This window comes from Protomyctophum bolini (genome assembly GCF_963924005.1).
Source record: "Protomyctophum bolini genome assembly, chromosome: 4".
Taxonomy (NCBI): Eukaryota; Metazoa; Chordata; class Actinopteri; order Myctophiformes; family Myctophidae; genus Protomyctophum; species Protomyctophum bolini.
Genome location: NC_137865.1, coordinates 39,339,667 through 39,358,749, shown reverse-complemented (window position 1 = coordinate 39,358,749; position 19,083 = coordinate 39,339,667). Strand labels below are relative to the sequence as shown.

Sequence of the window (19,083 nt, the reverse complement as noted above, 5' to 3'; positions counted from 1 at the left end):
TTTTTTTACTTTAGTAGAGTACTAAAGTAAATGTACTTATTTACTTTCCACCACTGGACGTAAACATATCCACCCCGCCCCCTATCCAATCAGAAGCCTTCCTAGCCCCAAACCTGATGTGGAATGAAATAATGGGATTTAAAAGTATTGTCCATGTAAACACTCATTCGGAATGACCATTTCCCATGTAAACATGCAGCAAAAAACTTACTTCTGAATTAATTAATTCTGAAGTTTTCATTCTGAATGAAAAAGCCCTCATGTAACCACAGCCCTTGTATCTGCAATGCAATCGTTTCACAGGGATTATACTCACCACTGTTTTTACATTCATCCTACAAAGTCTGGATCATACTTTTTAAACGATCAGGATTCAGGGTCTGTAAAAAAAAAGACATCCAGGAAATGATGTCGAAATGCTTTTTCTTTCTTCACTTTAGTGATGATGATGATGATTTCATTGTCAGATCAAGACTGAAATATGTCCTGCATCAGAGCAGCTGCATTTTCAACATCACAATAAAATGAAGAAATAAAGACACACATTTAACAGTACCATCACAGCACAGGTGACAATATTCAAGACGTTTCTTTTTTTTGTGATCGAGTTTTTTTTAAAGATTAACTTTTTTGGGCCACGTTTGCATGTGGGCGACCCCCTCCCCCAAACACATGTAAAAAACTACGTTTATAAAAAGCTAACGTTTATTTAAAAAAATGCCTATGTGTGGACGGGGCATAAAGCTCAACATTATTATCTCTCCATCCGACCACTTTGTTGTTTCTCACCATGTTGGTGTAGAAGTGTATATTTGGGCTTTGTTTTTCGTACGGTTTATCTCTCTGAATCCTAATTGATCCACTGCCCTGCAGAGTCAGACACCCTCCCACATTGTCAACCAGTCCTTGAGATTTCTGCCTCTCTCCACCCACAAAAGGGCTATTTATTATTTTCTGTCTCACCTTCAGTTCAATGAGTTCTGGGACAGGGCTCAGGCTGCACATTATACTCAAGACAAAATAAACAAAAAAACAAAGACATTTATGACTATTCTATAGCAGGGAGAGCAGCTGTTCGTGTTATAAATTGTTTCGGACTGATTAACCACTCAGATCATACTTCATTGACCAGACAGAGTCCCCCCTAGGGGTCTCTGTCTGGTCAACAAACTCAACAATACAGCATTCGCTGTGTTCGGTCATATGCACCTATTTAGACCTGAGACCAGATTCTACAAAATGTCTTCCAAATTCATGACAGTTTTCTGAAAAAACAATGTTTCTGTATCAGTGGTTTTCAAACTATTTCATGTCAAGGACCCCAAAAATGATATGGAATTGGCCGCCGAGTCGCCGACCCACATCTGAAAATATGTAGTTCTAGGAACCTCCCCAGAAGCAAAGACTTCAGTATAAAAACGTTACCTCTGAAATGTATATTCAAGGATTTGTGCCACATTTTCAAAAACTTTCAAAAATAGCACATCTGCTATTTTTCAATAGCTAAAGTATTACATAATGCTCAAAACATCAAAAGGGGTCCTTTCCCGTCCTGAATGATGGCTTAATTATGTGTATGAAGCAAAACAACACCATGCACTGAGGTGTGCTTTCTGGGCTCTGAACCAGTTATCACGTCGATTACAAAACGTAATGCTTACTGTACATAAAAACAAACAAACCATAGTAAACATATCTTCGTGTTAAGAGGGGTCATGCCGAGGGTCAGTGGGGTCGTTGGAGGGTTCTAGCAGCAGATTAGCAGAATGGTCCCCCAGGGACCTCCTGCCATGGTCATATTGCTCTACAGTACAGCAGCTGAGACCCACTATGAACAGCTGAGACAATGATTGGTTTGGGGAGAGTGAATGAGAAACGCTCCCTTCCCCCCCCTATAACTACTGGCAGTGTGCCAGTGAGCAAGGCACTTAACCCGCAGCCGACTAACTACTCAAGTGGACAGCTCCCATTGTCCACCAGGAGAATGCTGTGACCAAGAACAAAACACACTGGATGCTCACAGGTTAAAAGAGTAACCTCCATGCAGTCCTTTGAGAGCAAGGTGCTCTCCAAAGTCAATTCCGTAGAGTACTAGAGTCTAGAGAAAAGAAAATCCCATTATGTCTATATCCTTGGCATGATGCGAGTGTGCCTGGAGTAAGGGCTTTTCTTTTCTCTGGAACAACGGTAGGTAACCTTAGACATGAGTGCCAGGGGAGGGTGATCACTGGCACACATTGTGAGACAGAGGATTCTGTCTAAATTATGACCCCCTTATCTGTATGCAAATTACATCCTGGACATTATTGTACATTCATTCAAACTCTGAACTCTGACTGGGGGGTGGGAAGGAGTCTGGGAGATTGCTGGAGGTGAGATATTGCTCACCTAGTCTCGCGTTGCCTAGTCTAGGAAAATTGGCCTCAGATCCTGTGCAGCAGGGGCGTGGCCCAGTGCGTTGCGTTTCAAATGAAATGCGAATCAAAAGACAGGGGCGGGTTCCACATGGAGTATCTAAATAAGACGGAAGGGAAACAATTGCTCCTTGAGCAGTGATGGCCTACTACAATTCAATTTGGAATTGGATTCCCTTCGGACTATTTTCATGGTATGCACAGTGCTTCAGACCGGAAAGGGGAGTGTCCGCTCAGATTCTGAGCGCAACGTACTTCCCTCACAGGGATACGTTCCTTTTTCCCAGAAGTTCCTTTTTTCTCGCCCGCCTAGTGGCGAAAAATAAAACTTCTGGGAACTCAGATTACGCGTTGCCAGACTGTTGCCTCTCGCAATTTCCAAATGCTTCCATCAAACAGTCTGGAGCAACGGAAGTTCTATCATGAGTAAAATATAAAGCGGAGTGAAGTGGAAGTGGAGCCTCCTCCCCACTTCCGTTTCGTTTTTACAGTCGCGCGAATTTGTCCTAATATAAATCAAAATCATCTAGGCATATATAGCTTGCTGCTTAGCAAAAATGGAAATGGAAAAAATGGGTCCCATTTTTACACTCTTTGTTATGACCCAGCCGGGGATCGAGCCCCAACATCCCAGTGTCAGGGCAGACACTCTAACTAGGTAGGGTAGGGCAGTAGTTTTCGCCACAGGGAATTGGTAAGAATTCACACAAGGAGACAAGGATGGAGTGTTGCTCGTAGGCACAGTCTTTGTTGAATGTAGCACAGCACAATTAAGGAGCAGGTAGATTGGCAAGACACAATAATCTTTGTCTGTGGTATGTATGTGGTTCTAAAGGAGGGAGGGAGACAAAGGAGATCACAATATATAGTATGCATTGCTTAGTGTGGCAGCGGTGGCCGAACGGTTTGCGGAGCGGTCTTGATATCGGAAGGTCGCTAGTTCGTATCCCCGGACCGGCACGTTAAAATTACCACCACTGAAGTGCCCTTGGACAAGGCATTGAACCCCTACCATGAAATGTTCTATGAGCAGGGCCTGGCTGTAAACAAGTTCTTGAGCTTAGTCCAGTTACCCTGGGTAAACATAGTACCTTTCCTTTCCTTTACAATAGCAAACTCCTCCATAACTACAAACAGTACTTACTCCACAAAGCAAGTAAGCAACACTACAATATACACCATGTACAAAGCAGTTAAGTATTCGAAGAATCACTTAAGTATATCAGCTTCATGACAGGAAAGTATCACCATCATCAAATATAACATAAGGGAACTATATTGTCATATTAACACATGGTTTGCCACATTGACATGGGGAAATAGTCTTGTCATTTACATGAATCAGAACCAAATAACAGTAATGTTGGTAACTTACTTTGGGTCAGTGACGCACACAACATAAACATTTGACAGGTAGTCGACTGGTAACACAGTAAAACAGACTAAATAAGATAGAAATGTTCAGCTCTGTTGCTGGCATGTTCTCCTCTCCTGTGCTTGTTCTGAAGTGAATGAAAGCTCTCATCAAGTGCACGGTGACCCTGTGCTAATAATCACACTTGCACTGGATGTGACTTAATTGTCCATTTCAATCTGGGCCTTTTGTACAGGTACTGTCAGTGGCGTCGACCCCTGGGAGTGCTTGGTGGCTGAAGCACCCACTGACACAATAGGTCATTTTGTCACGTATAGGCAGTGGGCACACAAGTCTGCACCATGGACAATGAAAATATCTTGGAAATATTTTATTTTGGTGTGGTGTCATATTATATTTGATATGGAAAATCAAAATATGGCACTTCATTTCAAAAAGGTTTGCCGACATCTGGTCTACAAGACTGTGTTAGTTCGTACTACAGTAGGTAGCTAATAATATTGACCAACTATAGAAAGGTTTATACTGCAGCATTGTGAATGTAACTGACTAAAGTACATACAATGCCAGTGCACTTATGCATTCAGGCAGAGCATGTGTCTGAGCTCAGTTGAATTCCACAGCGCAACACAGTTGCCTCGGGCGTACACTACAGCCGGCGGGACCGCTCTGCCTGGCATTCCTAAACGTAACCTCAGTAAACTATGCCTAAACCTAACCTTATTCCTAACCTTAACCTCAGTAAAACCTAACGTTTTAGAATTCAAATAAAAACAAATAGCATACCTACTGAGATCGACACATTTAGCTACTTTTGTGTGACACAGTGGTAATGGTGAAGTAGCATATTAATTTACGAAAGAAAAACATAAAAAGATGGACATAAGAGGTTTCTGCCTGGCCTGGGCCATGGCTCAATGGTCCAGGCACCTTGGCTGGTAATCCAGTCTGGCAGTGTGCCATGGGTTCGACTCCCAATCCCAACGGCCTTTACTGCATCTCTCTCCCCATTTCCTGTCAGCCTACTGTCTGTCCCTCCATAAAAATATATAAAATAAAGGCACAAAAAAAAGAGGTTTCTGCCTGACGACAACAGCGATATGTATGAACACACACTGTTTGTCCTGTGTGTCCCGGCAGTAAGCTGTCTTTGTGCATCTCTGTGTTCCGGCAGTAAGCTGTCTTTGTGCATCTCTGTGTTCCGACAGTAAGCTGTCTTTGTGTGTCTTTTCATGGGGGCAGACAGTCCTCACAGGCCAGTAAATTCACTTCATGACCTTTAGCACAGTGTCGTTATGTCAATCCAGTGATTGATCGGGGTGAAACGAGTGAGGCGGAGATGTCTCAATAGGACGTATGTCATGTGTAATGCAAAAGAGATGTGTTTTTACTGGTTAAATAAAGGTTAAATAAAATGTGTGTGTGTGTGTGTGTGTGTGTGTGTGTGTGTGTGTGTGTGTGTGTGTGTGTGTGTGTGTGTGTGTGTGTGTGTGCGTGTGTGTGTGTGCGTGAGCGTGAGCTAGAGAGACAGAGAGAGAGGTCAGGTTGGAGTTATGATTTTCTGGTTTAATACACACACACACACACACACACACACACACACACACACACACACACACACACACACACACACACACACACACACACACACACACACACACACACACACAGCCTATCAGCTGGAAGCTAAATGCTGAGGGCAGGCCAACCCTATACCCTCCCCAGTCCACCTGAGCTCGGCTGGTTCTGTGCCAAATGTCACGCTGTCTGCGTCCATATGCTGCTCCTCTGAGAATAACATTTCAGGGCTAAAATGATCATATTGATCACTGATTATTGCCAACGAGAGGTGTCTTGCCGAGTGCTGACTGAGGTTGTCATTGAGTTACACTCAACCACTGACACTTTAATTAAACAGTAACTACAGTAACAGACACTTTAATTAAACAGTAATTAAAGCTTTCTGCTGCTGAAGCCAGTGTTTCTAAAATAGTGTGTCTAAAGGCCTGTGAGTACGTTGAAGTACAAAAGAGGTTATTGGTCATTGCTTGGACCACCGTGACTGATACAGCTGACACTGTATGTCTGTACTGTATGCACAGTTTGCACACACACACACACACACACACACACACACACACACACACACACACACACACACACGGTGGTACATATATTGTTTAATATTTATTTACAGAGCATATTTCATAACTCTGCTCTTGATTTAAACATCATGAGCAGAGAACATAGAACCTGAAACAAAGTTAAACGCTCCCTTTGTAACAGTACTAACGACACATTTGGTCCTCCAGGTATCTTTAAGAGCACCTGCTACATCGACGTGCGCTGGTTTCCTTTCGACGTCCAACGCTGTGACCTGAAGTTTGGCTCATGGACATATGGAGGCTGGTCTCTGGATCTGCAGATGGTCGAGGCGGACATCACGGGTTACATCGCCAACGGAGAGTGGGACCTCGTAGGTACTGAGACAATTCAATTAGTGTGTGTGTGTGTGTGTGTGTGTGTGGGGGGGGGGGGGGCACTATGTGTAAGATTGTGTGGGTTTGCAGGAACATACAGTTACAGGGTCTGTCTTCTGTTCTCCATCATTATGCCAATAGTAATTAAAGCTTTCTGCTGCTGAAGCCAGTGCTGGCTGACTTACATAAGCTACAGTACGGCTCAAGTGTGTGTGTGTGTGTGTGTGTGTGTGTGTGTGTGTGTGTGTGTGTGTGTGTGTGTGTGTGTGTCTGTGTGTGTGCGCGCGTGTTTGTGTGTCTGTGTGTGCTAGAGTTCTCAAATTCTGCCCGACCCTACTCGACCCCACGAAACCCACTAGAAAATCGAAATCATTATCTCTAGAACAGAAAGTCCAATCTGCTCAGTTCAAAGCTTGACTTTGAGGACATTAAGCGCATAATAACCCCCTTTTCAGGGTTTTGGGGCCTAAATGATGGTAATTGTTCGAGCTGGCCCAATTAGGGCCCAGTTAGGGCCGGGCCCAACCGCGGTGGTACCAAGGTTATTGCGACTGTAGGTCACAGTTTACTATGAAAACCTGCATCTCCCGTCAGTCAGTTAGTCAGTTACGCCTCATGACACGCTCCATATATGGCCAATACAGAATTCATTCCAAACTATTATAACCTTCGACTTGGTCGGATACCCTATACTGTACACTACAGTATATGCAGTGGCGGCTGGAATGTGCCACGGGCCCTAAGGCAAGATTGACAACAACTTTATCAGGCGATTGCAGAGCAGGGCTAACAACTGTATACAGCCACAGCGGACAGACCAGAGTAATCCGTCTACTCTAACGTGCAGCCAAGCAGCCCAGTTTAAACACTCTATTTCCTGCCTGCGCCGTGAAGGGCCCTTCTCAGTAAAGCGTCTCCCTTTACCTCCCAATGAACTACATTTTACACTGCTTATTATTGACAGGAAATGTAGTCTTAGTCGCGGTAACTTAACAGCGTGTTTGTGGGAGAGAGAGTCAGAGAGAGAGAGAGAGTATACAGTTTACTACCACGCATCGGAGCGGCCGGCCGGCCGGGCCCTCCTCCCCCCGCGGGCCCTGAGGCAATGCCTCTATACTGCTCCTATATCGCCGCGCCTGAGTATATGGGCATATCCGTCAGCATACGGAGATCCGGTTGTCCAGAACCACCAGTCCAACCAGTGTGTGTGTGTGTAATGTGTATGTACAGTATCTCATGATCTCAGGCAGAAAATTGCAATTATATTACGAACTCTGGTCTGCTTGTCCTGGTCTTACATCAGCATGGAACACACACACACACACACACACACACACACACACACACACACACACACACACACAATGATAGTACTGTAGATCATTAACAATATTGGTTGGACTGGTTCTGGACAACCGGATCTTCGTATGCTGACGTAAGGAGACATTGGGTACATTATAACAGACATTGTAAAGGGTAACAGCATAAGACAGACAGACAGCAGACTGACTGTACACAGCCATTCCAGTAAAACAGAGTCCCTCTCCCTGTTTAATGACCAAAGTTCTGCTCCCCAAAGCAAAGTGCCTCCATTTGTACAAACCAGTGACAGACATAATATGGAATGGAGAGAGAGAGAGGACCCCCTCCACAGATATACAGCTCAGCCAATGGTCCATTCACAGCAGCTAAATTGAAAATCACAGTAAGCTGAGCGCGTCACATATTTCCTTCTGTCCATGCTCAATCTCACCCAATATACATACAGCACACACACACACACACGCACACACACACACCTTGTATCTCCATATTGATGTTTTCTTCATAAATTAATGATCCATGTCAACATACCATGGCAACAGACAATAGTAGCATCTAGTAGCATCTGAAAACGTGGCACATCGCACCACGTTTTGAGCTTGTAGATCTGCTATTCTTTGCTACTTTAGAATCAGAATCCTGAAAAACTAGCCGTTTTGGACGTGAGGTTTCCACCCGACAGCAACAATACTGTATAAAAGCCTGCACACGCCATGGTACACAGCTGTGTGTTTATTGAGCCATGGATCAGACGACATCAAAGGGGCTTCGCTGTGTTTCCTGCTGGTTTGATCTTGTACTGTTTGTACCATACTTAAAGGACCACTTCACCACTTTTCAACCTATGTTATCATATAATTGGGCCTCATTAATGTTCATGATAAAATACCACAATTCTTCTCTACTTGGTCTGTTTATCATAGGAGGGCTGTGGGCAGTTCAGAAACCCGTCCACCAGTGACATCGTCGTTGGGCAATTTCTTTAAAAACAAGATTTAAGAAATATATATATTTGGATTTTTATTATCGTGAGAACGATGGCTTCCATTTTCGCATTGCAATTTTTCAGGAATAGAAAGCCTGCAGTTTCTATTAGATTGGATCGATGATGTCACTAGTGGACAGGTTTCTGAACTGCCCACAGAGACACGGACTGAGTAGAAACAAATTGTGGTATTTTATCATGATCATTAGTGAGGACCAATTGTATGAAGATAGGTTGAAAAGGGGTGAAGTAGTCCTTTAACTTATTCTGTTTGGTGTGGGTCATACTCTGTCCTGCCTTATTATTTGGTTTAGCATACTGTATTCTTTATTAGACGTGTGCCTGGTACTTGGGTACAGTTGATTTTCCACCCGTTTGTTGAATTGCTATTTTCAAATTGGGGCTATTGATGGTGGCTCGCTAGGTTTCTTTGTAATACCAATTATATTCACTGTGATGATTGTGAGACCAGCAGCACAGCCTAGGTCTCATCTTTTCTGTCAAATACATTTGGTGTGTGTGTGTGTGTGTGTGTGTGTGTGTGTGTGTGTGTGTGTGTGTGTGTGTGTGTGTGTGTGTGTGTGTGTGTGTGTGTGTGTGTGTGTGTGTGTGTGTGTGTGTGTGTGTGTGTGTGTGTGTGTGTGTGTGTGTGTGTGTGTGTGTGTACACATCTTTGGACTGCATCTTTAACTGACAGACACTCACAAAGACAGCAGAACAGTAGAATCATCTTCTGTTTTTAGATCAGCAACAGTAAGAAGTTGAAAGGCCAGAGACCTGGTGTCCTTAGAATGAACACATTTGATGTTTGATGATGCATCAAATAAAATATTTAGGACGACCGTTGAGCTGATTCTACTCTATGGCTCCGAGACATGGACACTTTCAAAGAAACAAGAGAATCGGTTGGATGGCACTTACACCCGCCTTCCTATGAGAGCGCAAAATCTGTCTTGGAAGAGCCACCCATCGACTAATCTAATGTACGGCAACCTTCCCTGTGTTTCTTCACTGGTCCGATCCAGAAGAACACAGTTTGCCGGCTAAGCTGCTACAGAGCTGACAATGAGGTTATATCTTCTCTTCTTCTCTGGAGTCCTGCCTCAGGGCGGACCAGAGGTAGAAAGCTGTCGTTCCCTGATGTCATCGCTAGGGACACATGCTTCAGTAGGCAGGAACTGGGGGTGGCAATGAAGGACCGGGAAGTCTGGCGGAAGCATCTCGAAAAATGATGTTGATGTAGAGGTACATAGAAAAAGGGAAAGAAAAACTCTTAAAGACCAGAGGTGACCGAGCCTGTTGTAGCCCCCACATTATGGAACACTCTCCCCCTCCCATATCAAACTGGACCCCACCATGGAGCCTGTTGGTATGGAACGCTCTCCCCCTCCCATATCAAACTGGACCCCACCATGGAGCCTGTTGGTATGGAACGCTCTCCCCCTCCCATATCAAACTGGACCCCATCATGGAGCCTGTTGGTATGGAACGCTCTCCCCCTCCCATATCAAACTGGACCCCATCATGGAGCCTGTTGGTATGGAACGCTCTCCCCCTCTCATATCAAACTGGACCCCACCATGGAGCCTGTTGGTATGGAACGCTCTCCCCCTCCCATATCAAACTGGACCCCATCATGGAGCCTGTTGGTATGGAACGCTCTCCCCCTCCCATATCAAACTGGACCCCATCATGGAGCCTGTTGGTATGGAACACTCTCCCCCTCCCATATCAAACTGGACCCCACCATGGAGCCTGTTGGTATGGAACGCTCTCCCCCTCCCATATCAAACTGGACCCCACCATGGAGCCTGTTGGTATGGAACACTCTGCCCCTCCCATATCAAACTGGACCCCACCATGGAGCCTGTTGTAGCCCCCACATTATGGAACGCTCTCCCCCTTAAATCTCGCCTTAAGACCCACATTTATATCTTGGCTTTTAATCCTGTTTTTATCTGGTCTATGTTGTTTTTGTTTCACTGTCTACTGACGCTGCCATGTCTTGTATTCGTCAGTGAGTAAAGGGAGACACCCTTGTTGTTTATTTTGTTTATTTTTGCGGTGTGATTTTGCTGTTATTTCTATGTGTATTAGCCTGCCGGTATACAGTGTATTTAGTTCTCACATTTTCTTTGCAGTACTTTGTCAAATCTGGGAATACATTTCTTACCAAGAATTTTCTTCACTAATGTGTTTGTAATGGTGTCTACTAACATATCCCACATTGGTTTCTATTCAACCACCCTAGGGGAATTTTTGACAGCATTTGAAAGTTGGGGTACATCAACAACCATTATAAGGCAAAATGTTTCAAATTTCATTATGCTTTAAGTAGCATGTGACATGTCAAACTAGGGGGTTTTCATGATTCTGAATCCATTCCAAGCATTAGTTTTGCACGAAAACACTCCTTGGGCTAAATTTGGCCATAGCCCTTGCCGGCTATGTCCGTTTTTAACTAAAGGTTCAGTTCCTTTTCCATATAGTCTATTTTTGTTGTCCTGAGTCCTGACCTTGTGTGCATGTTCCGTTTTCTAGTGTTCGTGCTACCGTTTACCAGATCTAGTCAACCGGATTGATGATGTTGAGCTCGGGTGATCCCTCAGAGAGTGAGTGGAGTCCATTTTATTTCAGGTGTAGAGTAGACAGCAGGTGAAGATGTGTAGAGATGATGAGGCCATTTGGGTAAAACTTTCACTGTAGCGGACCCAGCTTTTATTGTAGTAAATCAACGTGAAAACTGAAAGCAAAACATATAATACATCAAAAATCAAATAAACACTGCATCAACAACCTCACAAGTCACAATACAGATCAGTACATTTCATAAAACTACATCAAATGAATTGCACATTTCCCATTACATTTCTAATTATTAATACAATAAATGCATCCTGAACCTGACTCATAAACCACCAGCCCACCATAACAATACACATTAAACAATAGATTGAGACCATAAAACTCAATATAACAATTATAATAACATCTAGTGAAGTGAACAACAATGTACAGAGAAAACATCCAAACAAATACCTCTCCCCCTTCCAGCTAGGCGCTAAATCATTGAGATTGAACCAGTTGTTTCTCTCAAGGTCCGTTCTTGTGTTCTCTAGAAGTTACATGACAAGTTTTCCCATTGTCCATGTCCATGGGGATCACACCAAACATGACTTGTTTGTGCGATTCCCCGTACCGTCCGTCCATGCCAAACAAGTCCTGCCCTGTGCATGCTAAGATGGACTTAAATAGCCCTCTCTTGTGACAGCCGGAAAAAGCTGACTTCCGCCTCCGGCCAGGCGCTTCAAAATAAAAGTTTAGCCTTCTCTGGGTCTGTTACAATAACCACTTGCCCAAATGAATGTGCCTGAATGTGCTGACCTCATCACATTTGTGAGTGATGATCATCGAGTAATAAAAGGATAGAGACCGGTCCGAACCGGAGCGTTAATTATAGTATGATATGATGATGATGATCATCATGCTCTGACTATATAGAAATAAAGTGGATTGGATTGGAAACGGAACGGAGAAATGTACAGTATTTCTTTAAAGCTGCCCTCTCGCCAGTTTTACTTTTCCTCAGTAAACTGCACACGGTTTTGTGGTTTTGCTATGGCACCCAAGCAGAACTATTATCCTCTCCAGCAGGTCGATTCAAAGTGAGCCTGTCTGCAGGAAGAAGAATGGTACTTGAGCCAAACACTATTTCAAAAGGAGCTTAATTATTATTTTTTTATTCGTTTTACTTCCCACTAGAAATGCACTTATTTATATTAAAAAAAAACAGTCTATGGTGCCTCTGGAATCAATGTGTAACACTACAGGCGCAGGAAAACATTAAACATTTGAACACAGCTAAAGATACCGGAGGGGGTATTTTGTGTGTGTGTGTGTGTGTGTGTGTGTGTGTGTGTGTGTGTGCGCGTGTCTGTGTGTGTGCGTGTGCGCGTGCGTGCGTGTGTGTGTGTGCATGTGCGTGTGTGTGTTTCTGTGTGCATGTGCGCGTGCGTGCTTGTGTTGGGTGCTGGTGCTGTGGGAAGGATGTGTTTATTGGCATACTGCTGCGTAATGAAGTGGAAGCCGTACATTACAGTGCGACTGCAGCAGTAAAAAGCCAGTCGACCATTATCACACGTGACCGTCGGCTTCAAACCCGGCTCTGCTGCATTCCTCTAGGACCTGCCAGGACATTAAACAGTGGCCCGAATATATTCGAATATTATTTTTAGAATTAGTATTTAGTATTAGTATTAATTTCCAGCGGAAGAGGGACAGTACTCTTTTTTTGAGCCAAGCGAGAATGATAACAGTCTGTAATGTTAAAAACCACAAACCAAGAATATGACTTTGCATTTCCTTATAATATAAAATGTCTGTCTGCCTGTCTGTCTTTGTGTCTGTCTGTCTCTCTATCTGTCGGTCTGTCTATATTTATCTGTCTGTGTCACAGTCACAGACTTTTGTCATTCATTGTACAGTCTAGGTCTTGTATTTCTATGTATTGTTCCCTGGTCTAGTTTTCATGGTTCTATGTTTGTTTGCTCCAGCTGTGTCTCATTTTGTAATCAACCCTCATGTGTTTATCAGTCTTGTTCCCCAGTCAGTCCTTGAGTCATTGTATCCTGTTTCAGTCTGTTTTAAGTTGTTCATGTTCACCTGTCTTCTGTATTAAAACACCAATTCTTGCCTGGGTTTGAACACAACATGCCTGGCTGTCCTGCGTTTGGGCCCTTACCTCACCTACACGTGACAGTCTGTCTGTGTATGGATCTCTCTATCGGCCTATCGATCTCATCTGTCTGAATGTGTGTGTGTGTGTGTGTGTGTGTGTGTGTGTGTGTGTGTGTGTGTGTGTGTGTGTGTGTGTGTGTGTGTGTGTGTGTGTGTGTGTGTGTGGGTGTGTGTGTGGGTGCGTGTGTGTGTGTGTGTCGTCCAGAGGTCCCAGGCCGCCGTAACGAGCGTTTCTACGACTGCTGCAAGGAGCCCTATCCTGACGTGACCTTCACGGTGGTGATGAGGAGGAGGACGCTGTACTACGGCCTCAACCTGCTCATCCCCTGTGTCCTGATCTCCACCCTGGCTCTGCTCGTCTTCCTGCTGCCTGCCGACTCTGGAGAGAAGATATCACTGGGTGAGTGATGTACTGTAGAAATAATAAATGGTGCATTTATATAGTGTGTAAGTATATATTGATATACTCTTGAGGGCCAAACGTCCCTAAAAGTATACAGGAAGTGAGACATTGTGAGGACATTTTTCCGGGGAGAGAAATTTATGTTGTATTGTTAATAATGATTTTTAGAGTTGGGTTTACAATTTGGAAAACTGTGCGTGTACTTACAGTACAGTGATGCAGACCTGGACATCCGATCTAGGCGATGAGAATTCTCAAGTGGATGTTGAATAAATAACACAAACTCACCTGTCAGCGGAGAAGTGCTGCTTACTTATTTGTTGACACCGACCCTAGCAGAGCTGAGAGAAAGACGATTTATGAGAGACTGTCTGTCTCTCATAAATCGTAAGACAGCTGAGAGGGAGACAGTGTAGGAGAGGGAGACAGTGTAGGGGAGACAAACAGAAGGAGAGCTGTGAGGGAGACAGGGTAGGAGAGACAGACAGACAGTGTAGGAGAGACAGACAGTAGGAAAGCTGAGAGGGAGACTGTGTAGGAGAGACAAAGAGAAGGAGAGCTGAGAGGGAGACAGAACATGATGAATTGATGAAATGATGTGAATTGTGAACTAGCTAGTGCCTCTACCTCACCATTGTTTGTCCAACAAACATGAGAAACAACCTTATTTGATCCAAGCTGGTGAAACTATATTTGCTGTATTTACTCTATATATTGTGGAAGCTGAATATATAGCTGAACAACACCAGGACACTACCTGGCTGACAGATTCAAGGTCTGTCAGACAGGTAAGTGTTCTTCATTCACAGATTCGATCGGGAGCGGGTTACCTATAAAAGAGAAACGCGAGTATTAGCGCTTTCTTCATATATCAACATTATTATGATTCTTATGTGTGGAAGAATGCATGGGGATTTCACTTACCGCCAGAGCATGGCCCGATCTGTCCCCTCAGAGAGTCAGTGAGGGCAGAGGCAGCCTCGTCTGCATTTTGTCTGGCGGCGCAGGTGGACTTGATGAGTAGGCTTGAATTTGAGGCGGTGACATAATGAGTGTCTATCACTTGACTGAGTGGTGGGCGAGTGCTCTGCCTCTTCCCCACTGGCTCTCTCGGGCCCAATGCTCACCTGGCGGCCTGTTGTCTAGCGACATCCCACAATATATACTGTATATTAAATGTTTTCTTTTTTAAATACCGGTATAAATTACGTGTGCCCCAGAGCAAGGCACAGACCCCTTCAGTAAATCTGTTGAATTATTTTGTTGTAATGAGTATGCTAACTCTGTCCTGCAAGGCATTATTGGTCCGAATTGATCTCTTCCGGCCATAAAACTTTCCAACACACACACACACACACACACACACACACACACACACACACACACACACAGGCACCAGCACACACACACACACACACACACCCCATCCTCTTCTCCCTTTTTTTTTTACAAAATATATTTACTGCAAAACGGTGTTTTCTATTATTTATCGAACCCTCCTCTCTCCTCTCTCTCTCTCTCTCTCTCTCTCTGTCCCTGTCTCTATCTTTAGGCCAATCAAATCTATTGATTCAGAGACAGTTCATTAGTAACTTCAGGACTGTGTCAGTGGTTTATTTGCACTGCTCTCTCTCTCTCTCTCTCTCTCTCTCTCTCTCTCTCTCCCCCTCTCTCCCACCACTCTACACAGGTAAAATAAAGTGCAATGTGTCCAGTGTCTTCTTTTAAAACACTTTTAAAAACACATTTGTATGTTATGTGATTTTCCTAATATTGTTTTTTCAATTGTTCTTGATGCTCTGTTATTTTTCATGATTTATTGTTTCTGATGTCTGTAAAGCACTTTGTAACTATAATGTTTGGAAAGGTGCATTCATTCATTCAATGTACTAATGCCGTGTGTGTGTGTGTGTGTGTGTGTGTGTGTGTGTGTGTGTGTGTGTGTGTGTGTGTGTGTGCAGGCATCACCGTTCTGCTGTCTCTGACTGTGTTCATGTTGCTGGTGGCTGAGATCATGCCTGCAACCTCCGACTCTGTTCCGCTGATAGGTGAGAAGCCTAAATGAAACTCGTGTTTTCATTTGGTACACATATACCATTCATTGAGTACACACAACTTAGCATTTGGCTACACACTACCAAGCATTTACAGCACAATGAAGTGAAAAATTTAAAACACAATCATAGAAATGGAACACACATGATTGACAATGACAATTCTGTGTAGGCCTACTTTTTCATATAGTCAAACATAAAACAGCAGCCGAAAAAAGGTTTTTTTTTTTTTTTTCCTGTTTGTTTTCTTTTCTTTTCTGTAAACCAGCCTGCTCAAAGCCGGCTCCTCTACCTCCTCTCACTCTTACCACTCTCCTTCTCTGGTTGTCGATCTCTTCAAGGTTCTCCATTGTTCACAACAACAAAACAGAGGCTCTCAAGCCCCTTTTATGCTGCAGTCCTGATAGAAGTGGAATATCTACTGTATGTGTATACACTATAGAGTGCTATGTCTACATAAAGTGCTATTTAAGTTACATAAGTTGAGCCTGTGCATACGCTTGTAGGAGGTCGAGGCCAGGACAAGTACTACGGCAAGTGCTAAGATGTAGTCTGAAGAGGTGCGTTTTCAGACTGCGGCGGAAGATTGGGAGTGAATCTGTAGTTCTGATTGTAATGGGAAGTGCATTCCATAGTTTGAGCCAAAGACTTTGGAACGTGTGGAGTGTGGAGTGTTGTCCCAGCGTTTTTAGCGAAGGTACTTCCAGCTTCCCTGCGTCGGGCTGATCTGAGCGAGAGGGTTTGTAGAGTGCGATCATTCTTGCAAGATATGGCGGTGCCATACCTTTGGTTGCTTTGAATGCCAGCATCAGAGTTTTGTACATTGTGCGGGCAGCGACCGGGAGCCAATCGAGAAAGCGGAGAAGGGGAGTGACATGTGAGAATTTTGGCTGGTTAGAAACCAGGCGAGCTGTGGCATTTTGGATCAATTGGAGAGGCTTAAGTGCGCATGCCGGTAGGCCAGTAAGGAGGGAGTTACAATAGTCAAGTTTTGACATGACTGATGTGTGGATAAGGAGCTGGGCTGACTCCTGGGTGAGGAAGGGTCTGATTCGTCGAATGTTGGTGTGGCAATGAGCAACAGAGACCAGTGGAAGCAGCTTGTGTCGCAGAATGATCACAAGGGCACTCGAAGGATGACGATGATGATGTCACAATCCCTTTAACTTCAACTTTATACTTTCCAAAAACATACATGAATAGTGGAAATAGACGATTTACTAGTTCAAGATGCGTTTTGAGCTTGTAGATCTGCTATTTCCCAAAAAAGAATTACTGTTAATAAACGAGTAAACGAGTCGATTATTATAATTATTATTATCATTATAATTATAATCAAATAATAATAATGGTAATAATTGTAACAGGCCTCCTCTCATGCCCTCATCCGTCTCCGGCAGCCAGCCAGGCAGACAGTAAAGTGCTGATGATGCAGGTCTCTGTGGTGTTTATCTCTTCATACATCTCTCTTGGCCAGCTCTCTAGCCCCCTCCATCATTTTATCCTTCTAGCCCACTCTGCATCTCTCATGCAGCTCCCTCCATCTTTCTCACGCTTAGTTTTTCTAAATGTTTGCTGTGGATGAGTGTTGACGTGTGTCATCTGTTGTCATCTCTATGGGAGCATGTGGGGCCATGGAGCGCGGCACCCCTTTTTCACACCTCTCCCACTGTCTCTGCATTGTCCAGGGACCCCCCACGTATGTTATACTTTAGCTATTGAAAAATAGCAGATGTACAAGCTCTTAGCACGGCACCAAACATGTTTAACTCAAATCTTTGCTTCTGGGGGGATCCCTGGGACAACATATTTTCAGATGGGGGTCGGCGGCCAATTACATATAGTTTTTGGGGTCCTTGACATGAAAAACTTTGAGAACCACTGACATAGAAACGTAAGACAAAAGTAAGACATTTGTAGAATCTGGTGTCAGTCCTGTAAATGGGTTAATATAGCATAAAAATCTGATATTTGAAAATATAGAAAAAGTAAAAAGAAATTGTTATACTTGAACACATTTTTGTATGCGAGTCCTGCACACAATATTTTCAGATGGTGGTCCACGGCCATATGTATTCATTTGAGGGTCCTTGACATGACAAAGTTTGAGAACTATACTGATACATACAGTATAGTGACAGTGGCAGTGTCATGTACAGTATATCTAGTACCGGCTTGTTCTTCTATACCTCTACCATTCATCTCTCCATGGCCCTGCTATCCCTCCATCTCTCTCCATCCCTCTTGTCATGTCACGGCTGCTGAGCCATGAAATAAAAATAGGAGAGACGCAGAGAGCTGCGTGAAAGGAGAGCAATTTATTACGTTCATTTGCAAAAGCACAACAGTCAGTGAAACCAAAAGTGAGAGTGTGTGCGTGCGTGCGTGTGTGCGCGTGCGTGCATGCGTGTTTGTGTGTGTGTGTGCACAGGTACAAAGTAACAAGAACAAGAATATGGCAGGCAGAAGAAATAACTACCGGTAGTTCAATCCACAGGTTTTAGGCTTAACAAAACCGGCACAAAAATTGTAGGCAAAGTAGAATGAAATGGGCCATAATTACTGAGATGGGAAATGTGGAAATGTGCACAGGTGTGTGTTGAGAATGAGATGATGCAAAATCCTGTGGACTGAATTTAGGAACGACCAGCAGCACACCAGCGCTTTCAGTGCATATTTCTGAAAACACACATATAGTACAGTAGCAGCATTGTCACGAGTCACGACCAGAGCCTCTGCCCTGTGTGCCCTTCCAGTGCCCTGTCCTGTATTGTGTGCTGCAGTTTTTTCCCTATTGCGAGTAACTGCCCCTTAGCCTGGCAAAACCATCTCGGTCACATGAATTCACATTATCATGTGTCTTCTGCAGAGCGGTCTGGTCCCAATCGGGTGGGCGTTGTGTATATTTTGCCAGTTTATTGAAGATATCTATTCTAAGGGCTGATTCATACTCCTATTTTAGAGCCGAATAAAAGTCGGTTCGGTGCTGTAGAGCCTACAATGTGACATCATTTGAGGTTCGGGGGGGCGGGTACAGTCCTAAAGTCGTCTCTGCGGTGCTACTGAAAATTTCTGACGAGCCGAAATCATTTCGGCACTACAGCGCAGAAACAGCGGTAAAATAGGAGCATGAATCGGCCCTAAGTTTGCATACTCCCAGGTGTACTTTTATTTTCAGTTTTCAGTTTTGCCAACTTTCTTTTCTGCCTTTTGGTTCCTATACTTTTACCATCCCCGGCTGACAAGCATAGAGAACACAAGGGAGGGAATAGGGGTTTTGTCACGATGTTGTGGAAATGTCACAGACTCATC

At 43.9% G+C, this 19,083-nt stretch overlaps 1 protein-coding gene across 1 annotated transcript in view; it reads left to right on the top strand.

The window, feature by feature from the left end:
- Positions 1-19,083, top strand: part of LOC308314575 (neuronal acetylcholine receptor subunit alpha-7-like) — a gene marked incomplete at its 5' end in the record, with an annotated part of 49,504 nt that overhangs the window by 24,428 nt on the left and 5,993 nt on the right. Inside the window, 3 exons of the mRNA XM_080762205.1 lie at positions 6,102-6,269; positions 13,520-13,714; positions 15,679-15,765. Coding sequence (XP_080618331.1) covers positions 6,102-6,269; positions 13,520-13,714; positions 15,679-15,765 — 450 coding nt within the window. The remainder of the gene's footprint in view (positions 1-6,101; positions 6,270-13,519; positions 13,715-15,678; positions 15,766-19,083) is intronic.